Genomic DNA, 25,024 nt, shown 5'->3' with positions numbered 1-25,024 from the left:
TTTTCCCCCCAAATTTCGGAGGAAAATGAGGGTGCGTCTTATAGTCCGAATGTGGGGGGAGGAGCAGATTTGCAGCATGGCCGCGCTACTGCCACCGCTGGTTTTCTTCAGCGGCAGGAGCGTGACAATACTGCAGGCCCCGGCAGCTAAAACACTCCCCGGCATCCGCCGGTCTATTACAGCAGATGCCGGGGACTGTCTTAGCTCCCGGGGCCTGCAGATTGCCACGCTCCTGCCGCTGAAGAAAACCAGCGGTAGTAGTAGCGCGGCCATGCTGTAAATCTGCTCCTCCTCCGCAGGTCCCGGCAGTTAAGTTAGCCCCGGGGCCGGTCCCCACCAGCCCCATACCTTTAGTGATGCAGGCCGGCTCCTGCATGGCGAGACCGCAGGAGCCGACCTGTTCCGATGACAGCCGGGAGCCTAATGAAAGCTCCCAGGCCTGTCATAGATATATATTACTATCACGGCTGGTCTATGACACTCCGCGATAGTAATGTATAGAATCTCCCATAGACGGCAATACACTTGTATTGCCGTCTATGGGACTTGCAATCAAATGATTGCAGGTTCAAGCCCCCTAGGCGGGGGATAATAAAGTAGTAAAAAAAAAAAAAAACACTTAAAAAAAATAAAATAAATAAAAGTTCACCTCCTTTCCCTAGAATACATATAAAAGTATAACATTACTGTGAAACATACACATTAGGTATCCCTGTGTCTGAAAATGCCCAGTCTACTAATATTTTTATGTGCAGTGAACGTCAAAATCAAAAGTGCTAAACCGCCGGGTTTTTCTCACCGTTTTGCCTCTGATTTAAATAAAAGGTGATCTAAGCAATAAACATTTCCCAAAATGGTATAACTAAAAAGTACACCTGGCCCCACAAAAAAAACGCCCTATACATCCCCGTACAGCTGCAGGGTCACCTGTCAATGTGGCCTTGCAGCTGTTCCAAAACTACAACTCTCATACATTAAATATTTTACCATTTTTTGCCTGAAATTTTTTTTTCCCTATTTTTCTCCTCTAAAACCTGGGTGCGTCTTATAGTCCGAAAAATACGGTACATAAAATTGGTTGTACCTATCCCTAGTATTCATCTAGTATCTTAAAATGGAGCTTCCAGAATTCAGAAAAAATGTAAGCTGGAAATAAATTATTAATGAATAAAGGAGATACACTATCATAACACGAGCTATGCAGATTTCCTTGTACAGTCAGAATTCATTGGGAGGTCTGCTATGCACACCATCTATCCGAAATGATATTCGGGAATATGTAAAATTCAATCTTGTGAAACTTCTACCACTTTTATTTAAGTCAAACATTTCAGGCAGCATGATTTGTATTGAGAACTTAAATAGAACAGTTACAGTTGTCACTTTTCCCTTTAGTTGGAGAGCCTGATGCACGCACATGGCTGGAGCAGCACGTTGTCGCTCAGTACTGGACGCCTCGAGCTAGCAGATTTTCACACAGTTTGCATTTACATTCAAATCTGGCGGCTGTCTGGTAAGATTTTTTTTTTTTTTCTTCCTTACTATCATATGTATCATAGGTAAGTTTCTTAATGCAAATTGTGAGCCCCGTATAGGGCTCACAATGAACATTTTTCCCTATCAGTATGTCTTTGGAGTATGGAAGGAAATCCACGCAAACACGGGGAAAACATACATACTCCTTGCAGATGTTGTCCTTGGCAGGATTCGACCCCAGGACTCCAGTGCTGCAAGGCTGCAGTGATAACCACTGAGCCACTGTGTTGCCCCCTATATGTTTTACATTGCACTTATGGCGATAGAAGGCAATAGTCAGGTGTTGATTCATTGAAATCTAGGGAAAATTTTCTTTTGAAGCTCTGTACAGGAAGGAGGGGTAGAAAAGCTGTGACATCATCTACTGTCAGTAGTGCAATGATGCAATGACAGGTCAATGGTGTTCTATTATAATCCTTTCGGTGATTTAAATATGGTCACTTCTGTAAAGAAAATCCCTACAGAATTGGCAAGTATCAGACTATTTCTTGTCTTAGTGGCCTAAGTGAAAATAGCAGGTTTTGGTTTTATTTATTTATTTATTTAAGTATAGTTAATAACATGGAAAAATTAAAAAGTAACCATAATCAGAAATTCTAATTCTAATTTCTAAAATTGATGTGGGGGCGTAACACCTGGGAACCCTCAGATAAAGTATTGATGGTCTATCCTAAGGATAGGCCATCAATCTAAGAAACTGGATAACGCTTTTAATATAAAATTTTAGTTAAAAAAAAAAAAAGAAAAAGTCTTGTCTCTTAGATCCCATTCGTGTGACCAAGTGTGCAGTTCGAGTGGGTTTTGTTCCGTGGAACATGCAGCTCTGTTAACTCCCCACCCTATTGAAACAAATGCAGTATGGAAGGCAAGTGCTTTTCATTAAAACACCAGAACCCCCTCGCCCTGTGCACATGGTTGCGTGCATGATGCTTTATTGTGTTTAGCAGATTTGTCGTTCTGTTGTTTTTAATATGAACAACTAATTGTTATGATTTATAATATAGATTATTGCATATAGGTGGGTTTTTTTTTTTATCTAGGGAGCAGCATTTATACACAACAGATCCTCTTTATACACCTGATGAGAAAACCTTTGTAACTGAAACACAAGTGATTCGTGAGACTCTATGGTAAGAATGTATTTCAAAGTAGAAATCTGTTGGTGGATAATACGAGTAAGAATAACGTGGTGAGTTTCTACCCGTTTATGCAAGATGTCTATTAAAGCTGTTGTGTGACAGAAGCCTTGTGTATGTAGCACCAAATTTTGTGATGATCAGATCTAGATTGGAGTATTTTGAAGCCAATTAAAAGGGATATCTGACTTCTAGTATTGATGTCCTATACCTGGGACCCCTGCACCTACCTGTACCGAGAAAGTGCCGCTGTCTGTAATATTTACATACTTTGAACAAAAACAACAATTCAACTATTGATTTTTCAAGTTAATTTTTATTATGTTTACCTTGTTATATAAATAACATATTACCTTTATTCTATGGGTTGTTAAAATTATGGCTATTCCAAAGTTATGTAATTTTTATTTCTGATTTATCTTTTCTTCAATAAAAACTTAATTTTAAAAATGTTGTCACCACACTCCGAAGACCCACTATTAATAACATACCATTTTAATTTTACATGTTATTCATTATATGGGGCAAAGTATGTGTTAAATTTATAGTTCTCTTAGTATAGTATTTTTTTTTCATGTTTTACTTATGAACAAAAAGATTTTCCATTTTACACATACAAAATTTATGACACAGCATAACATGAAGAAGGGGAAACATACAGGCAAGAAAAAACTACAAAGACTATTACAAAATCTACACATAAAAACATAGGAAAAATTATAACAATCAATCTGGACCTCAAAGTAACAGAGTTGCCTGCTTCTGGCCCTATGTTTTATATAGTAGGGGCACTGGTTGGTGCAGGGGCTGGCTATTGGACTTTATATCCTAAGGATGGGCCATAAACTCCGATATCCTAGATAACCCCTTTTATTTAACAAGAAGAGGATGGATAGAAGAGACTAGAAATACTGAAACGGTCTAGATGTTTTGTTTGTAGTCTATAACTAGTTTGGCATAAGCATTGGAGCTATAAAATATGATTGGTTTTGAGATTGGATATAACTTTTTTTTTTTTTTTTTTGATAAAGCTATATCCAACATAAATACAGTACCGTATTTTTCGGACTATAAGACGCACTAAGGTTTTAGAGGAGGAAAATAGGGAAAAAAAAAATTTTAAGGAAAAAAAAATTGGTGAAATATTTAATAACCTAATAATATAATATTTCACCAATGTAAATAGAACCGGGGGCTTTCGGACACAGGGATACCAAATGTGTATGTGTTTCACAGTAATGTTTTTGTTTTATATGTATTGTAGGGCTATGGGGGTGATTTGAACATATCTATCTATCTATCTATCTATCTATCCATCTATCTATCTATCTATCTCCTATCTGTCTGTCTGTCTGTCTGTCTATCTGTCTATCTATCTATTCTATCTAATCTCATCCATGGATGGAAAGAGACACCCTGCAGTGAAGCTATGTAAGAAGAGAAAAAGGGGCGGGCCAGACGGGTGAAGGAGGTGTGGTTTTCTAAGCAAACTTGAAAACACGCCTCTTTCACCCATCTGGCTCGTCCCTCCTTCACTGCCTCTCAGATGTCGCTTCTGCAATGAAGCCACACAGGCAGGGAAGTAGGGGCGGGCCAGACGGGTGAAGGAGGCGTGGTTTCAAGGTTGCCGAGAAAACCACGCCTCCTCCTCCCGTTTGGCCCGCCCCTCCTTCCCTGTCTGTGTGGTTTCATTGCCGGAGCCAGATCTGAGAGGCAGTGAAGGAGGGACGAGCCAGACGGGTGAAAGAGGCGTGGTTTTCTCGGCAAGCTTGAAACCACGCTTCCTTCACCTGTCTGGCCCGCCCCTACTTCCCTGCCTCTCAGATCTCCTGCAAACACGCGACACAGACAGGGAAGGAGGGGCAGAGCAGGCAGGCACCGTGCTGCTCTTCTTTTCATTCGCACAGACGGGACACAGACGCTGCGCACGCTGCATTCGGACTATAAGACGCACACACATTTTCCTCCCATATTGGGAGGAAAAAAAGTGCGTCTTATAGTCCGAAAAATACGGTATGTCTCTTATAGATATTTTATGAAACTGTGGGCATATAGATTAGAGGGACAACTGACTGTACTTGACTGATTTAATACTTAGATTCCCCATGAAATAACAAATCTGGAGCAACTTTTCTTTTAGCTCTGCATTTGCCATTCCTCCTAGAAATATATACGGTATAACTTGGTATTATATGTTCTTTCTGTTGAAATGGTGAGTGCCTGCACAAACTGATACTGTCAGCTATGATGGACAGTGAAAAACTGTAATGACACATTCCCAACTGGTAACCAGTTGTCAATTTATTCATATATTAATAGGAATAACAAAGCAATGGCAATACACAGAGATCCCTGTATTGTAGAGAATACAATTATTTACTAAAATGGATTCAACAGAATATATTATAGGTCCTCTTTAACTGTATAACAAACTTTATCTTCTTGGCTGCTCTTATTTATTTTTTACTCCTACAATCGAGTGCGTAGGCCAAGGCTCTTCCAATGGGGTTTAAGGGTCCATTCTGTTCTGATGATTATAGAGCAGGTCCGATCCTGCTCCGTGACACTGGAATGGAACTCCCTAATGAAGTGAATTGGGGGACAGAAGGCATCTTAAGTGTCCCTATATAATCACACACACACTCAGTCTGCACACATACTCGTGTGTTTGTAACCTAGAAATATCTACTAGTGTTAGGTACATGAGATGTGAGGGCCCCATTGAGAAGACAAATGCCAAAAATGTACGTGCTATAAAATCAAGAGGAAATACATTCATGACAAATGAAAAATATCCTGTATTTTGTGTTTTTTAGGTTACTGTCAGGTGTGAAGAAGCTGTTTATCTTTCATTTAAATGATGGAAAAGTCACAGTCAGGAATGACATTGTTGTGACACACATGACACATGTAGGTTGATATGCTTTTTTTTTTTTTGCTTGCCTTGATTATACATCTGCATTTAAAGAGAAATGTCACCTTTTTCACTAACTCCAGTTTATAACATCCTTCAGTAGGTGCCACTCCACTGATTCTGGTGTAGTTGGAATTTTTTTCTGTTGTCCCCACCATTCCTGAGAAATGATTTCTTCTCTACACTGTCATATAGGCCGGTCCTGGGCTTGAGTAGAAAGACAGGGAGTGCCTGCCTAACATAGAACATAATTGTGTTTAACCGGTTAAGGACCGCCGTACGTAAATTTACGGCCTGCGGTCCAGGTACCTAAAGACCGGACTATTGTCAAAATACGTCCTGTCTTTAGGTACCTTCTTGGCGGGGGGAGGGGTGCGGGGAGGACGGGGGTTAGGTGTTACTAACACCTAACCCCTTCCTCAATAACGTCCAGTCGGAACTGAGTCCGACTGGACGTTTTAACCCTTTCGATCGCGCCGTGAAACATCACGGCGCGAACGAAAGGCATCCGCCAGCAATTGAATCAGATCGGCACCCCCCGCGGCGAGATCGGAGGGTGCCGATAGCAGTAAAAGGTAGTCTGGGGTCTGGCCAGTGACCCCAGACTGCCCGGAGCCCCCACATACCTGGTGATCCTGCCAGGACCTTCTGATGTCAGGCTGTGCGTCTACACAGCCTGACATCCTGCTACGGAATGCCATGTGGGACACCTGCAGGCTGTGTCTCACATGGCATTCTATATCAGCACAGTATTGCTGATTGAAGTGTCCTAAATGGACACATGAAAAAGTAAAAAAAAAATAAAATGAAGTGTATGAAAAAAATTAATAAAGTAATAAAGCCCAAAAATCCCTTTTTCTCTATAGAAAATGAATTATATAAAAAAAGAACTAAAAAGTAATAAAAACAATGCATATTTGGTATTGTCGCGTCCGTAACAATCTATACAATAAAACTGAAATAATATTTAATGTACACGGCGAACGCCAGAAAAAAACCCCGGAAAAAACTCGCCGGAAGTAATGATTTTTCGCCGTCTCACCTTACAAAATATACTATAAAAAGTGATCAAAAAGTCATATGCATCCGATAACAGTACCAATAAAAAGCGCAGGTTGTCCCGCAAAAAATAAGCCCTCAACCAACACTGTCAACCGAAAAATAAAAATGTTACGCCTCTCAGAAGATGCTATGCAAAAAACATTGATTTATGTCCCCAAATGTGTTTTTCCTCTGCAGAACTAGTAACACATAAAAAAATAACATAAATGAGGTATCGCCGTAACCGTACCGACCCGCAGAATAAAGGACACGTTACTTATACTGTACTCTGCATGGCGCAAAATTAAAAAAGTAAAACTCAATGCCAGGATTGATTTTTTTTTTTTTTTTTTTAAATCCAGCAAAAAAGGGTTAATAAAATGTATTCAATAAGATGTAGACACCCAAAAACGGTGTCATTACGAAATGCATCTCATCCCGCAAATAACAAGTCCTTATATGGCCATGTCACCAGAAAAATAAAGAAAATATAGCATCTAATAATGTGAAGACAAAAGTCCGCAAAAATCGCCAAATTATTAGAACACAACTGGCTGCGGCAGGAAGGGAATATATAAGCTGTGCGAGCGGATATCAGGGGACACCCCATATTTACAGCTTATGAGGGAACGAACACCAGAAGTGACCCCTAAAGTGACCCCCAGAGTGACTCCCCCAATCATAGGAGCTACTGGGACATAGTACAGAATTTGGTGTCCCCAATGTCCTCCGCACCGCTTATATATTCCCTCTTCGCCATCCGCTGTGCAGTCACATCTGGCATACTAATCCTCACTACACCCCCTGATACATTCTTTGAGGGGTGCAGTTTTCAAAATGGGGTCACTCCTTTGGGGAATCCACTTTTCTGGTACCTTACAGGCTCTACAAACATGACATGGCGTCCAGATACCAAACATCTGAATCTGTACTCCAAAAGCCGCATCGCGCTCCTTCCCTTCTGCGCCCTGCTGTGTGCCCAAACTGCAGTTTATGCCACATGTATGACACATGTATGACACTGGTGTACCCGGGATAACGTACGTAATGTCATATGTGGGTATAAACTGATATTGGGGCACAGCCGGACACAGAAGGGAAGAAGGGTTATTGGGTTTTTGGAGCGCAGACGGTTTGGTTTTTGGATGCCATGACACTTTTGCAGAGCTGAAACGCCAGTAACGTGGAATCCCCTGATATGAGATGTTATTTTGGAAACTACACCCCTGAAGGATTTATCCAGGGGTACAGAGAGCATTTTTAACCCCCAAGTGTTGCTATAACTTATTATCCATAAATGAATACGAAGCTGATTGTGAAAGGTGAAAATGACCATTTTTCCAGGAATACGTCCTTTCAGTGCGTAATATGTTATGCCCGACTTGTATCAGAGATGAACGCTCTAAAAGCTGTTGTGCCTGGGATACCCGCTTAACAGTTTTTGGAGTGTCTCTGCTGACATAAGTCGGGCACAACATGTTGCACACTGAAATGGCAAATCAGTAAAATTTTCATTTTTAACTTCTCTATCAGTTGCGATTTCATTTCTGGAAACTAAATAAATGCAACACTCAAGGGTTAAAAAAATCTCGCTACACCACTTGATAAATCCCATCAGTGGGCTAGTGTCCAAGATGGGGTGACATGTCTGCAGATTCCACTTTATTGGCAATTCAGGGGCTTTGCAAAAGTGGCATGGTGTGCTCCAAAAACCAATATAGCGCTCCTTTCCTTCTGTCCCCGGCTGTGCCCAAACAGCCATTTATACCCACATATGGCATTAAGTCCGTTATCCAGGGTACACCAATGTCATACATGTGGGCATACACTGCTATTTGGGTACCCAGCAGGGCGCAGATGTGAAGGAGCAATATGTGGTTTTGGAGTGCAGATTTAGATTCTTCGTTTTTGGACACCATGTCACATTTGCAGAGACCCTAAAATTGCCCCTACAAAATGGGGTCACTTCTTGGTGAATTCCAGTTTACTGGCACCTCCAGGGCTCTGCAAAAACAACATGGTGCCCAGAGGATCCCTCTAAATCTGTACCCCAAAAGCTAAAACGCACAGTGGTCCTTCCCTTCTGAGCCCTGCTGTGTGCCCAAGCAGCAGTTTACACCCACATATATAATTTTTTGCCCCTCGGGATGGCCCCTTAATAGTTTTAGGAGTGTAGGTCTCTGACAACATAAAGTGGGTGCAACGTATTGGGCACCGAAATGGCATATTTTTAAAAATTTCAATTTTCATTTTGTACATTAATTTTTGGGAAGCATTTTAGGCTCAAAATGATAATACCCCTTGATACATTCCTTGACAGGTGTAGTTTCTAAAATGGGGTCACTTTTGAGGGGTTTCCACTGTATTGGTACTTTAGGGGCTCAGCAAATGCGACATGGCACCTGAAAACTATTCCAGCAACATCTGCCCTCCAAAATCCAAATAGCGCTCTTTCCATTCTGAGCCCCAACATGTACCCATACAGCAGATTATGGCCACATATGGGGTATTGCCGTGTTCAGAAGAAATTGTGTAACAAACTTTGGGGGGATTTTAATTCTTAAACTATTTGTAAAATTAAAAATATGGCGCTAAATGGACGATTTATTGGGAAAAAAGTAATATTTCATTTTCACGTCCCAATGTTAATAAAATCTGTGAAACACCTGTGAGGCCAAAATACTCACTCTACCCCTAGATAAATTCTATGAGGGGTGTAGTTTCCAAAATGGGGTCACTTTTAGGGGGTTTCCACTGTATTGATACTTTAGGGGCTCTGCAAATGCGACATGGGATCTGAAAAATATTCCAGCAAAATCTGCCCTTCAAAAGCCAAATAGCGCTCCTTCCATTCTGAGCCCCGCCATGTTCCCATACAGTAGATTATGGTCACATATGGGGCATTTCTGTGTTCAGGAGAAATTGTGTAACGAACTTTAGGGAGCTTTTTCTCCTTTATCCTCTTGTGAAAATTAAAAATTTGGGGCTAAATTGACAGTTTGTTGGAAAAAAAGTAATTTTTCATTTTCAAGGCCCAATGTTAATAAAATCTGTGAAACAGCTGTAGGGTCAAAATGCTCACTCTACCCTTTGATATGTTCTGTGGGGGGTGTAGTTTCCAAAATGGGGTCACTTTTAGGGGGTTTCCACTGTATTGGTACTCTAGGGGCTCTGCTAATGCGACATGGCACCTAAAATTATTCCAGCAAAATCTGCCATCCAAAAGCCAAATAGCGCTCCTTCCATTCCAAGCCCCGCCATGTTCCCATACAGCATACTATGGCCACATATGGGGTATTGCCGTGTTCAGGAGAAATTGTTTAACAAACTGTGGGGGGCTTTTACTCCTTTAACCCCTTGTGAAAATGAAAACTTTGGAGATAAAGTGACATTTTAGTAATTTTTCATTTACACATCCCAATGTTAGTAAAATCTGTGAAACAACTGTAGGGTCTAAATGCTGACTATACCCCTTGATGAATTCTGTGAGGGGTGTGGATTCTAAAATGGGGTCACTTTTGGGGGGTTTCCATTGTTTTGGTACTCTAGGGTCTCTGCAAATAAGGCATGGCGCCTGAAAATTATTCCAGCAAAATCTGCTGTTCAAACACCCAGTGTCGCTCCTTCCCTTCCATGCACTGTCGTGTGCCCAAAAGTCAGTTTATACCCACATGTGGGGTATTTCTGTGCACGGGAGAAATTGCACAATAAACTATCAGATGCATTTTCTCCTTTAACCCTTTGTGAATGTGTTAATTTTAGGTCTAAATGAATGTATTAGTGAAAAAAAATGAAATGTCTAAATTTCACTGCCATATTATTTTTATTCTTATGAAATGCTTAAAGGGTTAACAAACATCCCAAATGCTGTTTTGAATAATTTGAGGGGTGCAGTTTTGAAAATGGGGTAATTTATGGGGGTTTCTATTATACAGGCCTTTATAATTACTTTCAGAACTGAAGTGGTCCCTAAAAAATTGGTTTGGAGAATTTTCTTGTAAATCTGGAAAATCGCTGTTACACTTGTAAGCCTTGTGACGTCCAAAATAAATTAAAAGACAATCAAAAGATGATGCCAATATAAAGCAGAGATATGGGAGATAAATATTTATTCATGTATTTGGATGGTATGACTATCTGCTTGAAAAGTAGAGAATTTCACATTTTGAAAATTGCAATTTTTTTCAAATTTCCATCAAATTTCCTAGTTTTTTTATAAATAAATGCAAAAATATTGATTAGTGTTTACCACTAACATGAAGTATAATGTGTTACGAAAAAAACAATCTCAAAATCATTTTTGTAAGTTAAAGCGTCTCAAAGTTATTGCCATTTAAAGTGACACATGTCAGTTTTGAAAAAAGAGGCCTGGTCTTTAACATACTTTTGGGCCTGGTCCTTAACCAGTTAAAGTAATAGCAAATCACAGTAGGAGCTACGGAAAATATTCCAACCGTGCCATAAGCGGTGAAGCGGCACCAACAGAATGATCCAGTAGGAGTTGATGGGGGTGATGAAAGGTCCTCTTTAAATGAATTTTCTAGGTTTAAAATATTTACCTATCCTAAGGATAGGTCGCCAATATCAGATCAGTGGGTGTCCAACATCCAACCCCTCCTACATACAAAAATAAGAAGCACTGATCAAACACTGTTCTAAGGAATGGGGATTGACAGCTAAGCACATTTTGAAGAGTTGACAGATTGCTCCATTAGCTGTCAGTCACAGAAAAGAGAATAGAGGTGGCCAAGAACAAAGAATGATGTCACCAGCCTATTCACTTCTAATGCATAGCAGAGGTGGTCTGAAATCTAGACGACAAGCTGTAAACCCTGTGGAGGCATGATTAGTAATATCTGGTGAAGAATGAAAAATGGATAAAGCAATCTGTTGGGTAAAACACTTGAATCAGCTTAAGCTTCATGTTTAGATATAATGCAAGGAGATGGGACTACAGAGCAGAATTATTATCCTTAACATCCTAAAAAACAGTCTGATTATTAATGGGGTTTTCCCATCTCAGTACTTATAGCTACATCCATAAGATATGCTAGAAATTCCTGGTAGATGTGAGCCCCACATTTGGGACCTGCATTTATTTCAAGAATGGGGCCTCTTATGGTGAATGGAGATGGGCCTCGGGTTTGTGTGTTTCTCCTCATATACAGAGTATATGGAAATAGCCAAAGTTACCCTTCAGTGGTGGGATCCATTTCTTTCAGTTTTTATGTCATATCCTATGGATATAGCCATAATTAAGGAGATGGAAAAACCCCTTCAAGGGTTATCATCATTCATGGTCAGCCTTACTCATTCTTGGCCATGCACCATAAAGCAATTACCCATAATATTACTGTTGTTTCATAATATTAGTTTCATTGAATAAATGAGATTTCATATAAAATGACAAGTGTTTGCAATTTGTAGAAATTTTCTTTCTTTTCTCTTCAGAACTGTCTTAGGTCTGTGCTTGAACAAATAGCAGCTTATGGCCAAGTGGTATTCAGACTTCAGAAATTTATGGATGATGTCACTGGTCATTGTGCTGAAAACTCATTGCCAGGAACCCTTCCAACCACCAAAAAAGGTGCTGAAGCCCCATTCCGCACATATCAGGCCTTTATGTGGGCTTTGTATAAATACTTTGTGAGCTTTAAAGAAGAACTATCAGAGATTGAGAAACGTATTATTAATAAAGGTAATTGTACATTTTTAGATGCATCTATATTCTAACACATATTAAGAAAATTGCAATAAAATTTAATATGTGTTTTGTTTTTTTTTACATTCATGCTTTGTATTAAGATGAAACGATCACTTTGGCAATGGTGGTGGACAAGTTGGCGCCTCGGCTTGCTCAACTCAAAGTCTTACATAAAGTTTTCAGCACTGGCATTGCAGAGGTGCCTCCAGACACCAGGAATGTTGTGAGAGCCTCTCATTTACTTAATACTCTGTATAAAGCTATTCTGGAATATGACAACGTAGGGGAAGCTTCAGAACAAACGGTATGTAATCGCTAAATCAGATTTTACTAAAGAATGTTAGAATAAGGCCCCTTTCATACCATGAGTTCATACCCAAGATCTATTTTTATTTGATAGAATCTTTTATTTACAGGGAATTTTCAGAAATAACATTATTTCTCATTTACTCCAGCTTAGTAGTTCTTTGATGAGACTTTTTTTGTAGTCTTCATTTTTCACCATTCTTGCTTTTATATAAAAGTACTGTCATTGCAGGTATCGCTTTTATTTTTCCTTTGGGTAGAAACTGTGAGGCCATATTTAGAAATAGTAGATGAATGGATTGTCCATGGAAGTCTCTTTGATCCAGCAAAAGAATTCATTATTCAGCGGTACGTAAAGCTTGGGTATAATAATAATACTAGGGAGAAGTTAGTAATAATTTAATACACATTTATTGAGTTTTTTGCACTGCTAAGATTTTCATCCAAATCGTATATTTGTTGAAATTCATTCAAATACCAGCTATTATAAACAGGTATTTTGGGGCAACACGGTGGCTCAGTGGTTAGCACTGCAGCCCTGCAGTGCTGGGGTCCTGGGTTCGAATCCCGCCAGGAACAACATCTGCAAGGAGTTTGTACGTTCTCCCTGTTCTTGTGTGGATTTCATCCCATTCTACAAAGACATATGATAGGAAAAGAAAATGTACATTGTGGTGCTGGGTTCACACCAGCGTTCGGTCTCCGTTATGAGGTTTATGCAGAAGACTGAAATCTGTCAGACCGAGACTGGCCGTTAGCGCCGGTGAGCATTTTATGCTCTCCGTAGCAAAACCGTTATTTTTAAACCGGACACAAAGTCCTGCATGTCCGACTCTGTGTCCTGTTTAAAAAAACAAAAAAAACAAAAAGCAATTTCGCCACAGAGAGCATAAAACGCTCACTGACGCTCACGGCCAGACACCTTTTGAATCCATTCAAATGAATGGGTTTGAAAAATGCCTGCAGGTTTCCGTCTCCTGTCCAGTTTCATGCAGGAAACGTAAACCTGCAGAATGGAGGCTGGGACGCAGGTGTACACCTGGCCTTAGCCCTATATGGGGCTCACAAGCTACATTAAAAAAATTAAATAAATTAAAAAAAAACAAAACACAAAACAGGTGTTGTCAGTTTTAATGGTGGATCATTTCTCTTTGCAGAAATAAAGATGTTCCTGTTAATCATCGGGACTTTTGGTATGCCACATACACTTTGTATAGTGTCTCAGAAAAAACTGAGAATGAAGATAAAATGAGTGACAATGCCAGTGCCAGCTCAGGTAGTGACCAGGCTCCAGCCAGCAGGCAGCACACTATGGTTTCTTTCTTGCGGCCTGTTCTAAAGCAGATTATTATGGCTGGGAAGTCCATGCAGTTACTGAAGAATCTCAAGTGCAAATTATCACAGAAGCAAGACTCCTCAAGAGGTAATGTTTCTCAGTTTAGAGAAATACATTTTTATAAATTTTTTGGAAAGTAAAATAGAAATAGACTTCACATCTCAAAATTATACATTGATCTTATGCTTCTCAGCAAAATCTACATAAATGAACACGAGGTTTTTTGTATACATTGATCAACTATACAGAGGTTGCTGTGAAGTGGCTAGTGGGCTTATATACCTTGATCAAAATGTTTACTAAGAACCTCGTTTGTTTTTGTAGATTTTGCTGAGAAGGATAAGAGCAATGCATAATATTGGGATGTGGAGACCATGTTTGTTTTTCTTCTCCAGAGTATTTATTAACTCCTTCTCGCTATGTGATGCACTATTCTGTTGTATTGAGTTTATAGTTAAGGTTCAGTGTCGTTATTGTATGCTGTGTTACATATCCAAGGGCCGGGGCCAGCTGCGAGGAAAGAGGCCTCAGGAAAATTGCTCATTTTCAAAAAGTGACATTTATTTTTAAAAATGGTAAAACATAATAAAACCAATGTAAATGAAACTAAAGGGAAAGAGATACAGATTAGACATTAGGAAAAACTTTCTGACAGTGAGGGTAGTGAGAGAGTGGAATAGGGTGCCACGGGAGGTGGTGGGCGCTCCATCAATGGAAATCTTCAAGCAGAATCTGGATAAACATATAGCTGGGATGATTTAGGAAAACCTGCACTCGCAGGGGGTTGGACCCGATGGCCCTTGAGGTCCCTTCCAACTCTACCATAAAATAAAAAAAATAAATAAAAATAAAATAAAATTCGGTATCACCATAAATAGTAAACCCACATAAATAGTAAAACCACCGGACAAAGCTGTCATGTAAAAATGGAAGAACCTTGTTCCTTCATTTAGCACTAAAGCACTTTGTTTTGCAGAGTGGACAGATTCGTAGGGGCCCATTCACACAAACTTTTTTTTATGTTTGAATCCTATTTGAGTGTAGAATGAACAGTACTAGGAACACTAAGGGTAAGTTCACACGGGGTATTTTGTACCAGAACCTGAGGCGGAGGCCACCTCAGGTTCCGGTCCAAAAAACGGGTAGCCGCAACTGAATGCCAGTGCACAGCACTAGAATCCAGTCGCACACTCCGCTCCGGATTAGACCCAATGAATGTCTTCAGGCCGAATCACGAGGCGAAACGGCCTGAAGAATGAGCATCTCGCTTCTTTTTCTGGGAGCCGGTTTGTTGATTTCAATGGGAGCCGTCTTTTTGGTCAGGATTTTGAGGTGAATACGGCCTCAAAATCCTGACCAAAAAACTCTGTGTGAACTTACCCTGACATTGTTAAGTCAATAGGGATTATTGCAGGTTTAATCTTTTGCTCTGACCCTCAGTCCTTTCAAAGAAAATCACAACACACACTACTTTGGTCCTGCTCATTCAAACCGGTGGGTGAATCCAGTCCTCCAATTATGCTCCTTGTTTCATGGATGGTCACCTGGAGTTTTCCGTTGTTTGTCTGAATGCAACCTTTTGGGGTTAGAACCTCACCTGTGTTTTTTTTTTTTTTTTTTTTTTTTTTAAATGAGACAGACGCAGATAGGAAAAGTTTGTACACACTCTTCCTAGAGTCTGTGCAGTCTCGGCTACAGCATGGAAAAGATTCGGAACCTGACCTCATTACAGAACAGCAAGTGAACAAGCAGAGTCTAATAAAGATGCAGTCCATAGTAGCTAAGCACCTAGAACTGAATGATGTACACGACCCACTACTGGCCATCAACTTTGCAAGGTAAAAGCCAATACTCTGTTGGAGCACTTGGATAGGGGGAGGTACAGCAGAAAACGAATAGGAATTAAGGCAGACTTCTGCCACACATTCCTCTCCATTTTTCATCCTTTTGGCTAAAGGAGTTAATCATATGAGTGTCCTATGCCAAGTGTTCTGCGATTGATAATCTGCAGAGTCCACGGAATGATTTAGCAGGACACTTTTTTTGTTTTTTCCCCAGCTTTCTGTTTCAGTCTCAAATCAGAAGCTTGCTCCCAAGACTAAACTGCACATGGTTATCTCTGGATTTACATACAGAAATAACAGGGACAGGCTTTTTAAGAAATTTGTGGCTTCTTTGACTATCCAGAAAATTAAAGAGGACCTTTCACCATTTTGCCCACATGCAGTTCTATATACTGCCGGAAAGCTGACAGTGCGCTGAGTTCAGCACACTGTCGGCTTTCCCGATCTGGGCCTGGTGTGAAGAGCTTACGGTCCCGGTACCGTAGCTCTTCTATGGTCAGAAGGGCGTTTCTGACAGTCAGTCAGAGACGTCCTTCTTCACAGCACAGCCAATCGTGCTGTGCTGTGAGAGCCGGGAGGAACACCCCCCTCCCTCTGCTCGCAGTACTCATCCATAGACGAACATTATCAGGGAGGGAGGGGGGAGTTCCTCCCGGCTCTCACAGCACAGCGCGATTGGCTGTGCTGTGAAGAAGGACCTCTCTGACTGAGTGTCAGAAACGCCCTTCTGACCATAGAAGAGCTACGGTACCGGGACCATAAGCTCTTCACACCGGGCCCAGATCGGGAAAGCCGACAGTGTGCTGAACTCAGCGCGCTATCAGCTTTCCGGCAGTATATAGAACTGCCTGTGGGCAAAATGGTGAAAGGTCCTCTTTAAGTATATGTCATTTATGGGCTGGCATAGATTTGTGCTATCCTTTATCGCAGTTTTTAGTTACTTTCTTGAGCCACTAAGCCCTGCTCACTTATTGGAAGAGTGGCATTTTTTTGGGGTGTAAAACCACTGATAAATATCCCAATTTCTCTACCCTGCTTGCTCCCTGATGATCAGATAACTCAGAATGACTGGGTAGGAAAATGCAGAATATTTGGTGATTTTATTACTTTTCTGCAAATCCATTCTTTCCAGTGTGAAGCACATAAACACTGGCCGAAGTTTATGCATGGTGCTGTTATCTAGAAATAAAATATTTTGATGAATTAATTGTAAATTGTTTACATTATTTAATTGAATATGAATTTTTAACCTTGAAGGTTATACCTGGAGCAAAGTGACTTCCTGGAGACATTTACCTGTGAAGATATCAGCGTGGATAGATCCTCAGAATCTGTTACTTGTCAGTCGTTCGAACTGACCCTTCGGTCATGCTTGTACCCCCACATAGACAAACAGTATCTGGAGTGTTGTGGAAATCTCATGAAGACCCTGAAGGAAGATTATAAGTAAGTGGCCGAGATCCAATTACCTGTAAAAGTTCAGTGACAGATATGATAACTCCACATTATTACTTTTCTTCATTCAACGTAAAATTGTCTATGTAGTTCAGTTTGGAGGTTATGAGTTAGTGTGTGCTCTATCACGCTTCAGACATAATCTTTCCGATGTTATTTTTTCAGGCTGGTAGAATATCTACAATCAATGAGAAATTTTTTCCTACTTGAAGCTGGAGACACTATGTATGATTTCTACACTTCTATATTTGATAAAATTAGAGAGAAAGAACAGTGGCAGAATGTCGTTTTTCTAAATGTACAGCTGCAGGAAGCTGTCAGTCAGCGGTACCTGGAGGACAGTGCTCGGTAAGGAGTCAAAACATTTTATGAAATTTGTAACTGAACAACTTGTGATATACTGCTAGTAAACCAAGTGCTTTGCAAGACTAGGGTCCTGGCTCTCTTCTCACACTCCAAGACATACTGGATTGGTTAAAGAGGACATAATATCAAGTACAGAATACTAAATGCCATATATCCTTTGATTTTCTGTGTCCTCCTTATCAACTTGATTTTTTTTTTTGTTATTATTTTTTCTAAATCCATCAACCCCTTCAAAAGAAATAGCATCTGGAAGATTATATGTACATTTTTTTTTATTTGCAAGTTGGCAGTAACCCTTTATTTTCTATGACAAAAACAAAAGGTTCCTACCCACGTAGTGATTTAAGATTTAATTTATCAGAGGGGTATTCATATGTAATACCCATCTGAACATAAACAGAAAAGTACTGCTTTTCTGTAGCGTGGGCCTCAGCCACAAAATAGATTTTTTGTTCCTTCCAGCTCTGGTGATATTATGAAGATATGTGCATGCAGATGTAGGCCTTAGTGATTTGAATGAACTTTGCACACATTGAACTCTTATTTTTAGGAGGAGTTATGCATACAACTTTTTGTTTAGTTATTACTTTTAGCAACGAATATATATATATTTTTTTGTTTGTAAAACATACTCTTTAAATCAAATTTACATAAAGGTGCCTGTTCGTATACAGTACCAAGTGGCATTTTGACAATGCTGCAAATGTCTACTTTCAGACAATATATAGGTATAGGGGGTTAGTATATATTTTTTTAACATTGCAATTTAAGTTTTATTTGTTCAGCTCAAAACTGTGAAAATTGCCCTGGCTATCAGAGGTGCAAAATATCCGGAAACCCCTGGAAGTGAAAGGGTTAGAAAAAAAAAAAAACCCTCAAAAAAGTTGTGGGCCCTTTTGGCTACAGGAACTGATGCATGCAATGGCAGATTCTGTATGGGTCTGCAGAATATTTTATTGCTATATAAACAGTATGAAACTTTTGAATGTTTGCACTACAATTGCATTAAAGAATGGAACATGTAATATTAAAGTTGTTTGCATACAGATTATCCATCTTCTTTGAAAATATTGATGTCGCTAAGAAGAAACTTCCAGTTCATACATTAGATGGCCTTGTACTGAGTTATAAGGTAAGGATCTTTTCTCAAAAACTATGTATCAATCTGCTCAGCTCTTTCTCCTCTGTAACATGATGCCTGCAGATTACACAGCATTTTCACTGTAACAAGTTAACCTAAAAGGTTGGGGGGTAATCATAACTTATGTTATGCCTCTTCTTTCTGACAAGGAGGGCAAGAGGCTTTCATTTTTGTGATAAGTAATGATTTTAAGAAAATTATAATTTAAACATGTTACATATGTCTCTTGTATGTTTTTTTTTTATTGGTCTAGGTGCCTTGGCCTGTTGATATAGTTATAAGTTCAGAGTGCCAGAAGATTTATAATCAGATTTTTCTGCTCTTGCTATTAATAAAGTGGGCAAAATACAGCTTGGATGTCCTGCAATTTAATGGTAAGAATGAATGATTCAGCACAGATACAATTGCCACTGTTATGGCCATACAATTACCCCTGGGGACCCCAACCTATCAGCAGACTGAAGGTTTATTACAACTTCATAGAGAAGAGCAACCTGATTATAGCAGTGCCTTCCTCAATCTGTCCATGAACTTGTGGTTGTTTCTGGAATTACATCTCAGAACATTAAATAAAGGGGTTTTCCGTGCAAAAAAACATTTTTCAAAAAAGATCAGTTAGTGCTATTCATATTAATAAGTGCAACCAAATACTTTTTAGTATTGTTTTTGAGTTATTCTGGCTTTTTCTGGGAGCTCCCGGCATCTTCTGTTTTTGTTTATATGGGTAGCTTCCTGTTCTTTTTTTCCTACAACTACCATGATGCATTGCACTTCACTCAGAGCTGACTTGTGCTACCTCCCCCTCCCACTCCCTCCCTCTCCCTGTTTCACTACCTAGCCCGCCCACTTCTAGCCCTTCCTAACTAACTCAACCCACCCCCAAACTCATCATACTTACCTGGGATCTTCTGGGCACAGGTCATCACTTCCATCAGAGGATCGTCTCCTCCTCTTCTTGACGTCTGCCTGCGCGATAGAGCCAGAGTGCCGAAATGTTCTGTAGCCGGCACTCCTGCTCTATTGCGCAGGCATGTGCAGCCAGCAGACTTCAAGAAGAGGAAGTGAAGAAAGCAATATTCCATGCTCCGAAGATTTGGAGAGGAAGACAGGCACACACACATTATGTGTGTGTGTGTGTGTGGGGGGTGGGGGTAAGTTGGTATAGGTGACATTCCGTTTCTGGAAACACTTGAAAATCAGAAAAAATGCCTAGGGCGATCACATGATAGATAGGCTGTCTGGTTAGATGTACAGTACATTTTTATAAACTAAGTCAGATGTTAGTTGGGGAGGGAGATATTTATCTTTAGATATTTAGAGTAGAAATGTAATTTTATTCCAGACAATCCCTTTAAAGAAAGTGTCACTTGCCCACTTGCTCTGTTGGTAGGTAGGTGTCACATTAATATCCTAACCTCAGCAAATTCTGAACAAAAAAAAGCTGTGACCATGGGCTAAAAAAATGGATTCATAATTTTGCTCTTAACTTGCAACCATGAATACACTGAGTAATTGATTGTGATGGAGGGAATGATAACATGTTATTATACCTGTAATACATTTATTTACCAACATTTTCCTAGAACTTGTTAGCACGGCTGAGAAGGAATCTCCAAAAGAGGAGTCTGGATCTGAACAACTTCTGTCTCATCTAGTGACACCAGCAGAGCCCAAGGAACAGCAAATCCATCGCATGTTTCTCCTTCGAGTCAAGCTTATGCATTTTGTCAACAGCTTGCACAATTACATGATGACCAGGGTTGGCATCTTCTTATTCTCTCCTTTTTTAATTTTCTTGTATTTATTTATTAAAATAAACTTAAACTAACTTAAATTGCTGCTTTACAAAAAAAAAAAAAAAATCCCTGACCATGTGGGGACTGTTTAGTGTGTATACTGTACAATTTATTTTTTTTAATTGATCTACTCATTAGAAGCCTCCCAAGGTACTAGTCTGTCTATATATTTATGTAGAAATTTGTGGCTTAATTTTGCATAATAGATGATCTCATTACAAAAGTGCTTGCAGACAAGGGCAAAAAAAATATATTAACATCTGCATGGAATTGAAAATAGTAGGTGACAATAAATCTGAATATTTTTGAATAACATTATTTTTAATAGATTCTTCACAGCACAGGTCTGGAGTTTCAACATCAAGTAGAGGAAGCAAAAGATCTGGACCAATTGATTAAAATTCACTATAGATATCTGTCTACAATTCATGATCGCTGTCTTTTAAGGGAAAAGGTATGAAAATATGATGTTCAACTATTATTTGATGGTCCATGGTTGCCCTATTTATTGAAAGGAGACGTGACCTCTTGTCCTGAGAATAGAAGACAAAACGGGGTTCTGTTTGTTATGGATCTGTAGATCCAGTGAATCTGCCAACGTAAACAATCAGTAGTGTTGTAGGGTGCATGAATTTCTGAATGTGAAAAATGTGCAAATTATTACAGTATAATATGTGTGATAAGGAAATCATTGCTGATTTTCTGACCTTAGAAAGATCTTGCAATCCTGGTCAAATCCATTGGTAACCGATCAAGATCATAAGACTGTGACAAAAAGATATTTAGAGAAAATCTTTAAAACTGTGCAAAATATTTAATTGCTTATATTTTCAAAAATGACTAACTTTTAATTATCTACAAACTTAAAAATGATTATATACATGGGAATACCCCTTTAAGGCTAGACCACCAGTCATAGAAACTGGTTAACTCCTTGTTTTATTAAAGGGATTCTACCACTAAAACACTTTTTTTTTCTAGTTACCACGTCGGAATAGCCTTTAAAAAGGCTATTCGTCTCTTACCTGTGGAAGTGCTCTCCGCCGCGCCGTTCGTTCAAAATACCGGTTTGTACCGGTATGCTAATGAGTTCTCTCGCAGCGATGGGGGCGTCCCCATCGCAGGAGCAGCGATGGGGGCGTCCCCATTGCAGCTCGAAAACTCACCGCAGCGCCGCCTCTCCGGTCTTCGGTGTCCTCCCCTTGCCTCTTCAGCGTCTGTCGGACGCCTGCGCAGTATGCTCTCTGTTCGGCGAAGATTGCCAAACGTACTGCGCATGCGCGAAAGTTCGGTGCCCGCACTATGGCTGGGATCGCAATTTCGTGCATGCGCAGTACGTTCGGCAATCTTCGTCGAACAGAGCGTACTGCGCAGGCGTCCGACAGTACGCTGAAGAAGCAAGGGGAGGACACCGAAGACCAGAGAGGCGGCGCTGCGGTCAGTTTTTGAGCTGTAATGGGGACGCCCCCATCGCTGCTCCTGCGATGGGGACGCCCCCATCGCTGCGAGAGAACTCATTAGCATACCGGTACAAACCGGTATTTTGAACGAACGGCGCGGCGGAGAGCACTTCCACAGGTAAGAGACGAATAGCCTTTTTAAAGGCTATTCCGACGTGGTAACTAGAAAAAAATGTTTTAGTGGTAGAATCCCTTTAAGGTGTTATGAATGCACACAAATAATTCATTTGAGCTGGTCGTTTTGTGACTCCCCCAGATGTGAGTTTCAGTTGGTACAGTCACTGGGCTCTAGCAGTAATGCTGCCTGTAAATAACTAGGCCATTACTAATATGCCATTTCTTGCTAATTGGAGACATCCCCCTCCTCCCTGTAGATCACAACTATATAAGGTACTTGGACACTCTTGTCTGCAGAATCCCAGTTTTGTCAAGGCACTATGCAGGCGAATAGGACTGATGCGTAATACCCACAGTGCCTGAACAGCCATGGTTCTATGTAGGGTAACAGTAGAAGGAGTCAATGTGCTCCTCAAACCACAAAGGCCCTTCCGTTTCTAGCAACGGAGGGGATCCTAGTGAGAAAAACCACCGCTGGTCATATGTAACAGTGTAGCCTAACTACATGTCATTTCTACGGTCTGAACATCCCCTTTTAAGTATGTTATTCTTTCCATTTTGCTTGACTTACAGGTCAGTTCTGTAAAGGAAGCAATAATGAAAGTAATGAATGTTGTGCTGATGTTTGCAGACCGCTGGCATGCTGGATTTGGAGCATGGAAGTAAGTAAAACAATGTATACTTGAAACTAACTCCAAAGGGTTTCAGAATGTAGAAAGTTCGTACCGACCTAAGATGGTTAGAGAAAAAAATCTTTCAGCTTTTTTATGTTTAATCAATGTATATTGCAAGAATTTTTTTTTAAGGAATACAGTTAACGATATGTCAGTTAGCCCAACGGGTCCACCACGTTTTAGGGGGTCTCGACCTGGGTGCAAAAAGAAGACAGGATGCAACAGGCGCAAGCACTCAACAGTAATGGAGGGCCCACATCTAAGCCATTGGAACATACTCCTGTGAACACATACATGTGGGAACGGCTGTAATATGTAGCCTGGGTGATGAAACTAGGGAAGGAGTAACGTTCAGGTACACTAAGGAGGCCCATGCACACTATGTAACGCAGCGTTGATTCTTACACGTAAACTCTTGTAAGGATCAGCGCTGCAAAACAGAATCCCAAGAGTTCAATGGGTTCCATCTTACGCACGCTACACATTGAAATCAATGGGAGGCTTTTTAACCCATTGATTTCAATGTGTTACGTGCGTTAAATGGAACCCATTAAAGTCAATGGGATTCTGTTTTGCAGCGCTTGATTCTGACACGAGTTTACATGTCAGAATCAATGCTGCGTTACATCATGTGCACAGGCCCTAAGACAGACAATATATGTAGGGGAGGAGAAAATACAGAGGGAAAGGAAGATGGCCATGGCCAGGTGGAGCCAAACCAGAGAGGAATTGTGAAGTTAGCACAGGGCTCAAGAGAAGTTGGAAAACTGCAGACCCCAGATACACCAACCACAGCCGCCAAAGTCTTAACATTTTTGACTATTTATATTTCCAAATAATATTTAATTTTTAATTGTCTACATATCTAAATATGGTTATATTTGTGGGAAAACCCCTTTTAAACTAGTCATGGAATTCACAGATTTATTAGCGGTCATACTTTTTGAATAATTGAACTCTGGTGCTGGAAACCTATTGTATTTGTAAAATGTCAGAAAATCTTTTGCTAATGCACTTTTTGTTTTTTTTTTCTTTTTTAAATCCAGGGCAGAATCTATCCTGAAGATGGAATCTGATTTTACAAATTGTCACAAGTTTCTTGTGAAAGTATTAAATAAAGCGGTCTGCAGGGGGTCATTCCCACACTGTAAGTATATAGCATATCTTTTTTTTAATTATTTTTATTTTTATTTCTTATAGCATACTATAATAAATATTGGCCACATAAATCTAAGCTAATACCCTATTTTGGCATGGCTAATAAAGCCAACCTGTGCCAGTGCTTGCTGAGAGTCCTACTACAGATATGTTAGTCACTATTTAAAATGTGATAAGCAGGTTTTGACTGGAGATTATTATTGTATTATTATTATTTATTTATATAGCACCATTAATTCCATGGTGCTTTACATTTGAGGATTTACATACAATACACAAAATATGCAAAACAAGTATAATACTAACAATGACCGACTGGCACCAGAGGGATAGAGGGCCCTGTCCGCGAGGGCTTACAATCTATGAGGGAACCTCTATTACATATCTGTAGATGGAGAGATGGCGGTTTGGTTTTCCTTGTCAGGTACTACTTTTTATTATGTGCATGTCACTAAGTATCTTTTCTTTTATCCTTGTCTTAGTGGAATCTTTGGCTTTATCGCTTATGGCCGGCATGGAGCAGAATTAGGCCTGGTTCATCCTAAAGATATGATGAAGATGGCTCTGCCAAGAATGTACATAAATTGATGTTATATTTGTTGTAAATAATACAGGTGGGGAAGCTTGCAATATATTGTCCGTAATGGAAGAAAAGTGGTGTTGCTAGTAGTCGGGACACTTCCAGTTTATTCTGGTTGTTACATGTCTCCCCTTGTTCAGTGATCCCAGTGTATACTGTATATATGATTTACAATAAATATTTCTGGTTTCACCTAAAAAATAGTGTTATCTGTTGTATTAAATGTGACCGTTCTATACCAATACAAGCTGCTGTAAATATACATTTTATTAATCTCTGTACAGAATAAAATTTGTTTCTTTTTAACTAAAGTTTGTCTTTTATTTGCCATAAATCTGCATAGCACTAGTTGTTGTAGGCAACTGGAACTAGAAAATTCTATTCAATTTGTGTACCTTTTTTATCTGCTGTAATAGTATAAAATAGTGTCAAATTGCACATTCACTGTTCTTAAGAGCTG

At 39.9% G+C, this 25,024-nt stretch overlaps 1 protein-coding gene across 1 annotated transcript in view; it reads left to right on the top strand.

Moving 5' to 3' along the window:
- The window catches only part of TUBGCP5 (tubulin gamma complex component 5), a 33,477-nt gene extending 8,669 nt beyond the window's left edge, over positions 1-24,808 (top strand). The window contains exons 7-23 of the mRNA XM_075265234.1: positions 1,396-1,513; positions 2,577-2,666; positions 5,489-5,582; positions 12,079-12,325; positions 12,433-12,635; positions 12,870-12,985; positions 13,795-14,060; positions 15,613-15,811; positions 17,075-17,263; positions 17,438-17,620; positions 18,686-18,770; positions 19,033-19,153; positions 20,363-20,538; positions 20,904-21,029; positions 22,726-22,814; positions 23,873-23,973; positions 24,467-24,808. Of these exons, the coding sequence (XP_075121335.1) occupies positions 1,396-1,513; positions 2,577-2,666; positions 5,489-5,582; positions 12,079-12,325; positions 12,433-12,635; positions 12,870-12,985; positions 13,795-14,060; positions 15,613-15,811; positions 17,075-17,263; positions 17,438-17,620; positions 18,686-18,770; positions 19,033-19,153; positions 20,363-20,538; positions 20,904-21,029; positions 22,726-22,814; positions 23,873-23,973; positions 24,467-24,513 (2,450 nt within the window). The 3' untranslated portion in view covers positions 24,514-24,808. The remainder of the gene's footprint in view (positions 1-1,395; positions 1,514-2,576; positions 2,667-5,488; positions 5,583-12,078; positions 12,326-12,432; positions 12,636-12,869; positions 12,986-13,794; positions 14,061-15,612; positions 15,812-17,074; positions 17,264-17,437; positions 17,621-18,685; positions 18,771-19,032; positions 19,154-20,362; positions 20,539-20,903; positions 21,030-22,725; positions 22,815-23,872; positions 23,974-24,466) is intronic.
- The last annotated feature ends 216 nt before the right edge of the window (positions 24,809-25,024 follow it).

This window comes from Leptodactylus fuscus, chromosome 2 (assembly GCF_031893055.1).
Source record: "Leptodactylus fuscus isolate aLepFus1 chromosome 2, aLepFus1.hap2, whole genome shotgun sequence".
NCBI lineage: Eukaryota > Metazoa > Chordata > Amphibia > Anura > Leptodactylidae > Leptodactylus > Leptodactylus fuscus.
Note: the sequence above shows the minus strand (reverse complement) of the source record. Positions and strands in the feature narration are given on the sequence as shown.